Below are 13,180 nucleotides of genomic sequence, written 5' to 3'. Positions count from 1 at the left end.
ACACAGAGGCGGACAGGGGCGAGGTACGGCTTGGTACATGTAGCTAATAGACTTTTTATCTTTTAACCAAATGTCCTGGCATTTTTTCCTATGATGATTGTTTGTGTAAGAGTAGCCATTGCATTACTTTTTTAGCCTGTCTTCAGTCTTCCAAGAGTCATGTAGGAGAGCCACTTATTTGACCAGCTGAACTCACAGAGTATAAGAGTAAATTCTGCCCTTGATTTAGCCTCAGGTGCTTGGGGTTGGATTCATCTCAGTTGTCTGTAGTCTTCTGAGAATTGGACATTTAGTCCAAGCTAGGTTTCCAGGTGCTGTCAAAGGGAAGACAGAAGGCTCCCCTAGGGTGATTTAGCCTCTTCTGTTATAGGTAAGTAAGGTGATTTGCCTGCCTTTAGTGACTGTGATGGAGTCTAGATTAATTTTTTAGGTGGCTAAAATTGGAGAGTTATGTCTCCTTTGTTATGAAATGAGAGAGAGGAAGCACTGAAAAGGGGAAAAAGTAACAGATGTTTTGTGATCTAGCCTGTGAGCCTGCTACATTGTCAGAGAGGTTTAAGGTAGGTGAGCGTCTTGATGAGTTCTGGGGTTGCTAGAAGCACATGAAATACTCTTTTTCTGTGGGGTAGTGCGAACTTGTAATTTGCAAATTGCTAGTAAAATTATTTTTCTCTAGGTTCTGTCGTACGATATTAAAAGATCATAACTTGACAACTCAACAGTCTTTCTACCAACTCGCACCAAAGAAACCATTTCTCCCGTCTGCAGTATGGCATAATGCAGGTAAATACCAGTTAAAAATGAATAGATGAGCGCATTGTGAGTTTTTGTGGTTTATGATAATAATGAAAGCCTATTTTTTCTGAGTGTGATAACATTTCCTAGGTGGTTTTTAATGAAGTGCTAGTGCATTTGGACATTTGGAGCTTGGGGAGAAGATGTGGATAGCTCACTATGTGCTTGATTATACAGATTTTTTCTGTGTCATTCAACTGCCAAAGCTTACAAGGGGCTTTGCTGGTGCAAAATATTATTTGGGCTTTGCTGCATTTCTTAATTTCTATTCTAGTGTAAATGTATCCCTTGTGAAAGACTTTGCATTGTTCTGTCCTGCTTCAGCTGCGGAACTCTGACAGATAAAATTGCTGGCCATCCGGATAGGACCTAGCATGGATGAAGGCAAAGCCTTTCATTCTTAGTGCTGCAATATTTTCTTTTTTTCATTTTCCCCCTCTTGAGTGTGCATCCATGTGTGGTGCATTGGTGACATTCTCCATTAATCTGCAACTTGGTGTTACCCTGAAGAAGCACTGTTTAAGATTGAGTTTTTTTGTATCTACCGCTTTTTTTTGGTAGGCTGTAATGCTCAGAAAAAAAAAAAGACGACTCTGTGAAACTTGCACCGCAGAAAAACATTCTTGTACCTGCCTAAGGGATTTAGCAACTGCTCTCCAATGCCATAGCAGAAAGAGTCTAAGACAAAAAAAATCTGCAGGTGATGTTGCATGGAATTGGTCACAAATGGAGATCTTATTTAAACGAGTCTGCTCAGGCAGAAGTTTTTTACTAATTTTGGTTCCAGAAAAGTCTGCTCTTACCTGGTCCAGCGCCACTTTTTCTATTTCAGTTCTAATCAACAGGCAGACTCTGATGAATAAATAGACTCTGGTATTTTACCTGCTTCTGCAAGTGTCCTACTGAACTCGGCCTCTATCTGGTCCCTTCCTCCTACCTCGCGCAGGTGGCAGAGCAGGGCAGTGAGCGGTATACGCAGCGCTCCGTAGAGGGCTGGGAGAAACGATATAGGTGTTAGGTGTAAATGCAGCCAGTTACCGGCTACCGAACGGTGAATTCCAAACGGGTAACCCACAGCTGTGCAAAGAACTCTCCAGGTTGATTAATGATTGAACAGCCTGGTCTTAGGAAGGCAGATCTTCAGCTGCAGAACGCACTTCTCAAATACAGCGGCTACCCACGTGGGCATCTTCTGTGAGAGATGACACAGCCGTTTGTGCTTCAGGGTGTTAGAGATACTGGATGAGCAATGTAAGAAAGCTGTTAGTGACCCATTGCTTTCAAAGAAATGGGCAGAGTGCACTTAATTTACGCCATCCAAATTCCCCGTTGTTGGTTATTTGTAAACTGTGCTGTTAGGCTGGATGTGATTTTGGATGCCAGCTGGATCTGGAAGATGAGTAGTTCTTCCATCCCCACGGAGAAAGTTGCTTGCTCTGTCAGGATTATTCTTTTCATGTTAAAGCTAAGTACTTCCGTACTAAGTCTTTTTTCCTTTAAAAAAAAAAAAAAGAAGAAGAAAATGTAGTGTGTGTGTGTGTGTGTACTTTGCCATTGTGTATGTTCAAGTCAAATGGGTTGTTACCGTGAAAGATGCATGCAGTAACAATTTGGCAATTTGTAAATAGCGTGATTTGTCATCTAATACTAGGGAGTCATGAGCGAAACGGCAGTTTACGAAAATGAAAATGTCAGCTCTCTTTGCTGCTTTGAATCCCTCTATTGCATATTTTTTGAAGTTATGTGAGCTTGTTTCTCAAGTATAATTTATTTATAGATCAGTTCCTAGACATTTTTTGTTTTCAAAGTGCATTTTTTCTTTCCTGAACGTTCGTATATCATTGTGGTGTTTGATATGCAGGGAGAGCTAGAAAGAGAACTAGAAAGCGAAGTAGAAGATGGGAAACTGTCCCTAACTGATGTTCAGCTTCAGTGACATCAAGCATAGGCTGTGTAGACATGTCTACAGGAAAATACACTATTAAATGTACACCATTAAATGGTAGAGTACTAAATTTTAATGAAGATAAGGGTTTTTTACAATATTCTAGTGGGAAAAGAAAATACCTACACCGCAAAAGGAGCGTCAGTAAAAAATTATCTTTTAAACATCTTTACCAGTGTAAAGTAATTTTATTTTAAAATTAAAGTTAATTTTAAAATTAAAGTCATTTTATTTTGAATTGTTTGGTCAGCTCAATTTCTGGAGGATAAGTAAAATAGCTTACAGTAATTTTTTACTCTGTGGAAAATACTGTGAGCAGGGTGTGGTTCACTCTAACTGTTGTTATGCTTGTTTTTCTTTTTCTATAGTACTGAAAAATGAAATAAAAACCAAATCCTGTAAGTTGTGTATCTTCCAGAGAGGGTTAGTAAAACTGATTAAGCTTTGAACAGAAAGTGATAATGCTGGAGGAGGGACTTCCCAGCATTTAAGGATCATAAAATCAAAAACCCCAAACCCAACAGACAAATGAAGGTTACGTCTCTTGGCCTTCAGTAGAAAGTGAGGGAGGTACTGGCCTTGTGCAGTTCCATGCTAGGGCAGTAGTCTGCTTTTTAGTAAATAAAAGGTAGCAAAAGAAGCAAAGACAAGGTTGCATTTATCATCTTGTTTCCTGTGAGAGAACATGCTTGTGTTTATCAGCCTTCACATCAGTCTGGACGCATTCGGAACCCATTGCATTGTCTTTTTAAAGTATCGTTGCTGTTTGCTACGGCACAGTGATGACCCTGGTCTTGGCTTGCTAAATAATCAGGATCCTTGACTTTCATTTAAGCTACATAGGTTTGATGGATTGATTACATTATTTTTCTTCTTTTTGTTTTTTTGTTTGTTTGTTTGTTTTTATTTCCAGTAAGAGGCATGTTTATTCAAACTCAGGACACACCAAATCCAAATAGTTTGAAGTTTATTCCAGGGAAGGAAGTGCTGGAGTCAAGGACTATGGAGTTTTCCACACCAGCTGCAGCGTTTTGCTCACCTTTAGCAAGGTATTATTAAAACCATCATAATTTGTTTGGGGGACCAGTATGGGGTGTGTGTCTACAAGCACAGCATCTGATCATTCTGCTCCTCCTTAGGAACAGCTTGGTTGGATTTCAGTTTTTCATGCCATTTTACTTGTGCATAAAATTAAAGCTGGGTAGATTGTCGTTACTAAAGTAGTCTTTCTGTGCGTCTGTACTCCCCACGGCTGTATCACAGCAGAATGCATCAAGGTCTACTTTATGCAACTGAATTTAATGGTATTATAAATCAGTATTCTCGAATAGTTGCTGCATTACCGTGGAGACCTCCGGCCCTGATCTTGCAAAATCATTCCCATTAGAACACTCTTAATTCAGGTAGTTCCTTGGATATCGTGCAACTTTTCGTAATTGGGAAATAGGCAGCATAAGGAAGTAAATAATCCCCAAATACTACGTATTAAATTTAGTAGCTTGCTGGCTTTGGCAGATGTTGGTGCTAACCTGAACTTCAAAGCCAATGGATTTTTCCTTCACAAAAGGTTTATAATGTTTCAGTCAAAGGAACGCCAGTTTTGGCCCACTCTTTCAGGCTGGATCTATAACAGGTCTTGGGAGTCGCACCTTTCAATACCAAAATGCATAATCTGGAGTAAGAATCACTGAGCAGATAATTGATTCGTATCATCTTGGTATAGAGGGGGTTTGGAGCACCATCACAAGTGTCTCTGTGAATATTTGGAAGCATCCATTTTTGCATGTTTGTCATTGCTTTCACATTAGCCTCTGAAAAGAAACTTTATCTGTTACATGGGTGGAAGGGCTTCAGTTTAAGGATGAGATCTAGAAATGCTGCAGTAGGTTACCTCTGTAGGTCTCAGTTTAAGTCAGCTTTGTGGGGGGGAGGAATTATATGGAAAAGTAGAAGCTGTTCCACGTGATAGTGTCTTCAGGAACTGTAGGGTTATCAAGCACGCAGCTCTGACGTTTCCAAAGGTCTCTTGCAGAGTTGTTTAAGAGAAAACAGGATCTTTACAAGCAAAGCTCTGTGACTTAAAAACCTTTCACATTGTATTTATTACTTGGAGGACATCAAAACGTGTTAGCGGAACGCTGAAGCTGTAGGATCTGATCTGCCAAAGTGCATCAGGTTGCAGAATGCAGTTGACTGTCGGTGGCTTTTTGGCATATATCTGCAGGTAGAGGTTTTCGTCAATGAAGATGTATGTGCTAGAATGTGTACCGTGGCAAACCAGTTTGATTATGCAATTGTGCAGGTTAATGGAAAAAATTGTCTAGAGTAAACCCCTGGTTACAGTTTTTGTAAGTGGAATACTCCTTTATTTTAAAAAGGAATATTCATTTTCCCAAGAAGTAATAGAAGCTTTCTGAAGGGGAGGGAGGAGGATTATTTAATTAATCTAGGATAGTTTGGTGCACTTGCATAATTTTGTTGTTTAAGTAACTTTAAAATCCAGTTGGTTTAGTGATGTAAAGGCCCAATACATGTTTAACTGTTCGATGTGTGGAAATTCTTTCAAATGGCTACTGTGAAATTCCTTCTGTCATTTTTCATAACACATACCTTTGTGATAAGGTTTCCAATTCCTTCATTCAGTGCATTTTTGATGTTTTCCAGTCTTTCAGGAGAATATCTTTTCTCTCTCTCCTCTTCCCCCCCCCCCAATTACAAAAACACTCTTACAGCCTTAATGCTGTCTTTAACTCCAGGTACCTCCTACTTTTAATGGTTATTTAAATTAATTAAATACTTAATACCCCCTCCCCCCTTTCTCTTCAAGAGTAACATAATTTATTTATTCTCTGGATGAATTTGTTGGGTTTTATTTAACCACTTGTGGAATTTGGTCTTTACGTTCTCATTCTGCTTAAAACATTGTCAAAAATATGCTCTTTCCTATTACCTAAGTTCTTGTTTGCTTTGGTTGTGTGCTAATTTACCACCTGGTTGTTGGGTGCTGTATGGGGCCATCTCAAGCAATTTGGTATGAATCTTGAGCTTTTATTAAATCTTCAGATTTTTCACGTGCCGTGCACATGACTAAAAGTATGGAAGACTGCTCACAAAGTGAGTTGGTGTATTAAAGCCTTATGGACTGCTTGGCACTATTACTTTTATTTAATGGCAACAGAATTGAAGACAGTTTTTATTAAGCTCAATTACTTCAAATAACTTGCCTTAATATGGGGAACATTCCTTGTATTTGCACCAGTTCTACCTGAAACAATAGGTACCTACTGGTTTTGATGCTGAATAAATACGTTTTTATATAGATAATGTAATTTCACCCCCAAAGAAGAATGAGAGAGAAAGTAACTCTTTCACGTGTCTTGTGGAAAAGTCCTGTAGGATGTGTTCAGTTTTACTATGTACGTACACTGCTTCTCAGAGGAGGATCTCCTGGTTCTTAGTAAGTTGTAAGTGAAGTAACTGTGAGTTTATCTTAATGGTTCTGGTTTTAGTGCTTATTTTTGAATAGAAATGTGTTCTAGAACTCTTTTTTTGTGGCAGCTTAAATAAATCTTCAGGAGTTTGCCTGAAATGTGGGTGCATTTTTGGTTTTTTTTGTTTTCTTAACAGACAGTTATTCAGAATTGAAGGAGTTAAAAGTATTTTCTTTGGACCAGACTTCATCACAATCACCAAGGTAAGCAGAACAGAGGTTCAAATGTACTAAAAGATGAGCTGAGATTCAGTTGTTTAATAGATGGCCATAGGGGAGATCCAGTCAGACTCTTGGATATGCGTAGTGAAAGTACCAGAGGCAGTAAAGGAAATTGTCTTTAATCTAAAAGAAAAATAATATCACAGTGTCTGGGTAAGCACTGGAATAGGTTGCCCAGAGAAGTTGTAGATTCTTTGATCTTGGAAATGGTCAACATTGGGCCCTGTGCAACGTGGCCAACTTGGAAGTTGGCTTCACGTCAAACAGGAAGCGGGACTAGGTGACCTCCAGAGAACGCTTCCAAATGAGATGGTTGTGTGACCAGGATGGGGTACGTTGCAGGCAGGGTTGTGTTTACCCAAGGCGTGGAGCTCATGTCAGCAGAGATAAGGCATTGCGTAGTAACCCTCTATATATGCTCTTACTGTGTGAAGAGCACGGGGCAATTCAGTGAATGATAATTTGGCTCAAAATTAAACAGAATGAAACAAATGTGAGTCTCTGAAACAGTTTGGTAAAAATAAGTGTCAATAATGCGCTTAGGAGACTTTATTTTTCACTTCTTTAAGCTAATATTTTAATAGCACTTGGCTTGCAAACAAGGAAACCGTTCTGTTGAGTATTATAAATTGAGTCTTACTGAACTTTTTTGGCAAAGCTGGACTTGACAAAACTATGAAATGAAATCTGTGCATCAAACGTGAGAGCTCATTATGATATTTGTAATGTAAGAAGAATCTCTGTGTAATTTATTATTAGGAGGTGGATACTCTGTTGTTGTTCTTTCCCCCCCCGCCCCCCCCTTCTGATTCTCATAGGAGAGTGAGGACCTGGATTGGAACTTACTGAAACCAGATATTTATGCAACTATAATGGATTTCTTTGCCTCCGGCTTACCTGTAGTTACTGACGAGGCACCTAGGACAGATACAGGTAAAACAAACTCTTGTTTTAAGAGGCTGGTATCTGCCTTTGGGTTTGGTTTTTGTGACATCCAGAAGAGCCTCCACACGTCCCTCAGAGAAGCATGCACCGCTCAAAGTACCACAGGAGAGAATTTGCAGGACGTGTATGTTCTAGCGGAAGCAATGCCGCTCTGTCTAAAGGAGTTGCTTGCCCTTGAACCACGCCTGGTTCTTCCCTGCTGTAGGATGAGGAGCATGTCTTCCCAGGAGCTGCGCTGAGCGATGTGTTTTGGCAGTGTGGGCCGTCTTCCGTTAGGCTGTGTGTGTGTGAAATACTTCTGCAATTACTGAGACACTGTTCAGAAAGCTATTGGGTGTTGCTGCGGGTCCTTTTTGTATGGGCACCTGCAAAGGTTTTTTATTTCCCTCCTTAAATCGAGAGAGTGCCCAGGCTTAATGTCTGCGTGTTAATGATAGGTTTATGGTCTTAAATGAACAAGAAATAGTAAGAAATCTTTTTCCAAACTGTAATAGAAAGTAATTGAGACTAACTTACAATTTAACTCAAGGGCAGTATTTTGCCTTTCATTTTCTTGTTTGCGACTTAGCAGCTTAAACAATTTTTCCAGTGTTTTAAGGAAGATTATGATTATTGAATTCCTCTCTGTTCTGTTATGTTTGGATTTAATTTCAATGTTAACATAGACGTTATTTTATTTGAAAAAGTTGTCTTTATAAATGCTTCTGTGAGACTAACGGTGAGCTTAAATTTGCATCCAGAGCTGCTAAATGCTGAATTTTTTAGGTTGAGGATCCTGCCTTAACCCACACATCCTTATTCGGCATTAGAATGTTAGTTGTTGCTTCCTTTAAAAGGTGACACTGCTACTGTCTGTTAAGGCCTTTGCCTGTTGAGAACTCTGGACTGTCTTTTGTTGATGAAAGCCTGGGGTATAAGTAAGAGTAATGCAGGAAAAGATAGTTACTCCGATTTGAGACTTCTGCCTTTTGGTTTCGGCCATCTCAGCAATGGTTTTTATACTATTTCATTCTGCCATTATGGATATACAGTGTTAGTAATCATATTGGAATTCTCTCCAAGTTCTGATGTGCACATTTTTCTTTTCCCAAGCTGCATCAGAAGAGGATGATGAAGTTGTACTGATGATTAAAGAACTGCTGGATACAAGAATAAGGTAAACTGGGAACATCACTGCTAGGTGGAGTGAGTTAGCCTTGGGTTTGGATTTACTTAGGGAACAAGGCATTTTTTCCTTGGGTGTGTGTGATTTCAAGGTTCTACATTTAGTGTGGGGGTTTAAAGTGCAAAATTGGCTACAGCTGAGAATGTTGTTTCCTCTAACTGAAAACTGTTTATCTAGTTTTCCTGTTAAAGCAAACTATGTGCTGCACAGTCCCTGTTGCTGAATGATCTTAGAACAGTGTACAGTCTTGCCCTCCACAGTGCACTTAAACAGGTCCTGGTTCTTTTTAAATAGTGAAAACAACACAGTCTTTGCTTTTAGAGTAACTTTTTATCTCTTTTGTATTCATCTTTGTCTTAATTGTACTTGTCCTTACCTTCCAAGTATTCCAGAGTGGTTTATACTCTTGTATCATACCCCAAAGGAAAATTTACTCGTGGGTTTCCCTCGCTGTCTGGGCTTCAATGGATTTTGTCGTTTTATTCTGTTGCAATTTTACTGGTATTTTAACACAGCTTGAATTTAAAAACTAGTGGTAACTAATGAAGTCTCAAGAGTGGCTATGGATCATGTTGTTTACTTGAAGTATATTTTTATATATTTAATTGCCTTCCAAAGTGAGCTGAAAGGAGTAAGCAACTTGACATTTTAGATGTAGAGCAAAATGTCTGATGTGTTTCTGAAGCTGTGATATCTGATGGCGACGTCTTCCTCAGCTCACAAATTACAGGAACCAGAAACTTGTATGTGAGTCAAAATCGTGGAATTCAGTTTAATTTTTCCAGAAATTGCAATGAACTGTGGCTTTTTATTTAATTTTTTTAGATGCTGCATTTTAAAAGTGATACTTAAAAACACAGTTTTGGTTATCTCACAGCTGACATAACGGTGGTGGTTAATTTTACTGAAAGGAAAGAGGGAGAAAAGCAGAAATAAGCTGGAATATTTCTTCCCAAGCTTATGTATTAAGTGTTGAAAACACGTAACCCAAGTATACTGTTGTATAAAGCCATGATAGAAAATAAGCTTCCGGAGGCCCTGCTCTTGCTGGGTATGTGGTCATTTAAGCTCCGTGTGGTATTTTAGTCCTTGATTTCCCAGTGGCCTTGTGTAACGGTCACAGAATTTCTGCCCAAACTTCTGGTTTTCCCCACCTTTTTCTTCCTTTCATTTCCTTCCCCCGTCCCCCCTCAGTGGACCAAGAAGCTGTTGATGACAATATTAGCCCTAGTGTATCTTACTTCACTTTATAGCAGGATAGTTTACAGAAGCTATATATAAACTGCTGGTACGTACAGAGCATTTATTGTTTAGTCGTTCAAAAATATGCGCAAAGAAGTCGTCAGAAGGTGCAGGATGGAGGGAATGTAGATCTGAAAGGTCCTCTAGTGTGTTAAGTTAATTTCGAACAAGAAAAATGGAATTCTTAGTCATGTTCTTTGGCTTTCTGGAATGGAGATAATTTGCTATGGTGAGTTGTTAATAAATATGTCCAATTCATAGATGATTCTCTTAGGAGTGTAGCTCTCAAAAGAGTTCTTTTGGAAATCAGTATAAAGAGCTTCTGTTAGAGTAACGTGATGGTTCTAGCGTGATCTGGAAAATGTTGCTATGGGATACGGTTACAATGCTGGGCATGTGTTGCTTGCAAAAGGAGACCAGGCTGCAGAAATGCGAATAGTCCTGGGATGTGATCTTATCAGATGCTGGCTTCTTCACCGTTAGCAGGATTAAGCTTTTACATAGTTGGAGCTTTTTTCTGTCCTGTGTAAACTATGGCGAACTGCGTATTTACTTAGGGAAGCACTTAAGGGCTTCTTATCACTGTCCCTAGTCAGGTAACAGATGCACATGCATCGGGTGGCAGGACACACCTATTATATTTGGCACATAACTGAGGCAATCATCATTACACGTGGAGAGGGCCTCGAGGCAAACCAGTATGTCTTTGCAGGCTGAATCAAGCTCTGCTCTAAGGCGCTTACCCTTGCCCCTAGAATTTCAATGGTTCCTTCCTATGCTGCTGCATTAAGCAAAACATATTTGGAATGAATGACCTATGGAAAAACAGTAGCCATCAATGTGAGAGAGTGCAGCAAAGAATGAGGTGTGGGACATTGGTGGTGGATTTACCAGGTGGTTGTAGAGAAAGAGGCATTTATTTACTATACCTTGACAGTTATTTGAGTGTATTAAATTGAGCTTTACTGAAGATTGCTGGAAGGAAACGTATTTCAGCTATACTTGCTTTAAACTGAGTATCGTGTTCCATCAGGCCAACAGTGCAAGAAGATGGTGGTGATGTTATTTATAAAGGCTTTGAGGATGGGATTGTGCAGCTGAAGTTGCAGGGTGCGTGCACGAGCTGTCCCAGTTCTATCATCACCCTGAAGAATGGGATACAGAACATGCTTCAATTCTACATCCCTGAAGTAGAAGGCGTGGAACAGGTGGGTTGGTGAGAGATAATAGCTGTTTTCCTTCAAATGGAAAAGGAGGTCTTTGTCCCTTTCCAGCGTGGACAGGTTGGCAAGTTAAGCGAAAGTACAGGATGTATAGATGCAGTTTTTCCAAGTCAGAAGCTGTATCTTAGCAAAAGATACAGAACTCTTGCAGAGTCCTGTACAATCCCGTGCGCCGAAATCCGCTGGGGACTGCCTGGCTGGCGAGCAGCTTTGCAGAAAAGGACCCAGGGTCCTGGTGGATGCCAAGTTGAACTTGAGCCAGCAAGGTGCCTTTGGCAAAGGCCGCCAACGATATCCCGGGCTGTGTTAAGGAGAGTGTTGCCAGCAGGTTGAGGGAGGCGATCCCCCTTTGGACTCTTTCCAATATGCCCACGTCCCTCTTTGTACTGAGGAGCCCAGAACCGGACCCTCTGTGTTTGCCAGTGATCATTGCCTTTGTGCTTGGTGACTTTGTGTGATAATAAGCAATGAGCTTTTGTCCCCTAAATTGCAGATTCTTTTGCTTTATCATTAAAAATTTGATATGCTGTAGTGATTGTTCTAGTGGCCTTTGTAATAACTTGACCAGCTCCTATTATTTCAGCCACATTTCCTCCTGGTATTTTTGATTCACAAGTTTTTCTTACCTTTGCCATGTGACCATTGTCATTCAGCAGTACAGAATAACTGCTGTTCTCCCTGGGTGCAGCGAGGGTTTAATGTAATAAATTCCCTGTGCAATCCTGCGGGACTGAGAGTTTAAACTGTTTACCTAAGCTACTTCTGGATTTGATTTCAGGTTGTTGACGACGATGATGACGTGGAGAAAGAAGCAAATTCTACTTGAGCTAGCATCTTCTGTGGCCAAATAAGTACTTACCTCTTGGTGTACCTAAACTATCTTAGTGCTGAGGAACAACCAAACTTGCCTTTCTTTTCAGAAAAATAGTTGCACTTTTATCTGTGAAAACGTATCATCAGTTTAAGCAGTTTGTCCACTAATTTATTAAATGCCCTGCATTCAAAAAAGAATCCTTTTGCTCTGCTTTGTACTAGGTCTTAAGAAAGAAGTGGTGGGCTTTAATAATGGTGATGCGTCTCTCTGTTGTTCTTTCTACAAAAAAAATCAAGACTGAAAAAAGGAGAATGGCAGAAGTAAAGTTTCTTGACTATTTTTGTGCATTAGAAATATTAAATGTTTATTCCCCCAGCCCTCCTTGTGGGGCTTGCAGGGCAATCTGCCCTTGCTCTGTAACTGGGAAATTCAGAAGTGTTAATTTTATCAAGTCTTGTTAAAAAGCTTTTGGTTCATGTCAGTATTTTGTGTGAAAAATAATCCATTACTTGAGCTGCTTGTTTTAGAGTACAGAATACTGCTATGACCTGTGGAAAGTTACCTACTTGCTCACTACCACTGTGCAAACAATAGCAACAGAAACAAAAAATGTGAGTTGTTTGCTGTAAAACTCCTATCTTTTAAAAACAAATGTTAGACGATGATGATCCTTATCAGCTTTAGTAAGTAGAGAGACTAATTAGCTTGTTTAGAAGTAAAATTGTTCAGCCGCCATTAGTGGTCTGTTTAAACTTGCAAAAGATGATTTCTCAACGTAATACTCCAATATCAAGATGAATGTGCAGTGCTTAAGGGCACAAATTACATTTGTAGGATAGCAAAGGAAATTAATGTGTTTACCTATGCCATATCCTGTTTGTTCCTTCTGCAGTGCCAAAGAGTGCAGCCCGTGTGTAACTTGGCTGCCCTGGCTGAGCGAGGGAAGACGTGGCAGAGCAGAACACATTCCAGTTTTAGAGACTATGGGAAGAGAAATATTTATTGTTCTGAAATTGAAATATGTGAATCAGGCTTTGCAAGTACTTCTGTTTACTTGTGCGTGTAAGACTTAATTTCTTCCTGGTGCCTGGCTTTAGCAGATGGCTTTGCTAACGGAAATACTATTTCTTTTTTGTGCTGCCACCATCGAGCTGAGTTTGCGGTCCTCGTTAGGCTTATGGTTATAGTTGTATTCCCTGCATGCAAGGATTTGAAAGCCTCCGGTATGCTCCCCTCTGTCACTGCTTGCCAGTGTAGTTCCACTGAGTCCCTAAACAGGATCAGTTAAGTCCATGGAGAATCTTTTATATAGCATGCAGATCAGCATGGGGTAGCCATA

The 13,180-nt window shown here is 39.9% G+C and overlaps 1 protein-coding gene across 1 annotated transcript; it reads left to right on the top strand.

Annotated features, from left to right (window-relative positions):
- Window positions 1–676: 676 nt before the first annotated feature.
- On the top strand, window positions 677–12,034 carry NFU1 (NFU1 iron-sulfur cluster scaffold; the record flags this gene model as incomplete). Its single annotated transcript, XM_010286586.1, has 7 exons — window positions 677–783; window positions 3,654–3,789; window positions 6,368–6,434; window positions 7,271–7,385; window positions 8,490–8,553; window positions 10,838–11,012; window positions 11,806–12,034. Coding segments are annotated over 7 exons (712 nt in total), but the record flags the coding sequence as incomplete, so codon positions are not given.
- Window positions 12,035–13,180: the final 1,146 nt, after the last annotated feature.

Source organism: Phaethon lepturus, unplaced genomic scaffold (assembly GCF_000687285.1).
Source record: "Phaethon lepturus isolate BGI_N335 unplaced genomic scaffold, ASM68728v1 scaffold41014, whole genome shotgun sequence".
In the NCBI taxonomy this organism is placed as follows: domain Eukaryota; kingdom Metazoa; phylum Chordata; class Aves; order Phaethontiformes; family Phaethontidae; genus Phaethon; species Phaethon lepturus.
Note: the sequence above shows the minus strand (reverse complement) of the source record. Positions and strands in the feature narration are given on the sequence as shown.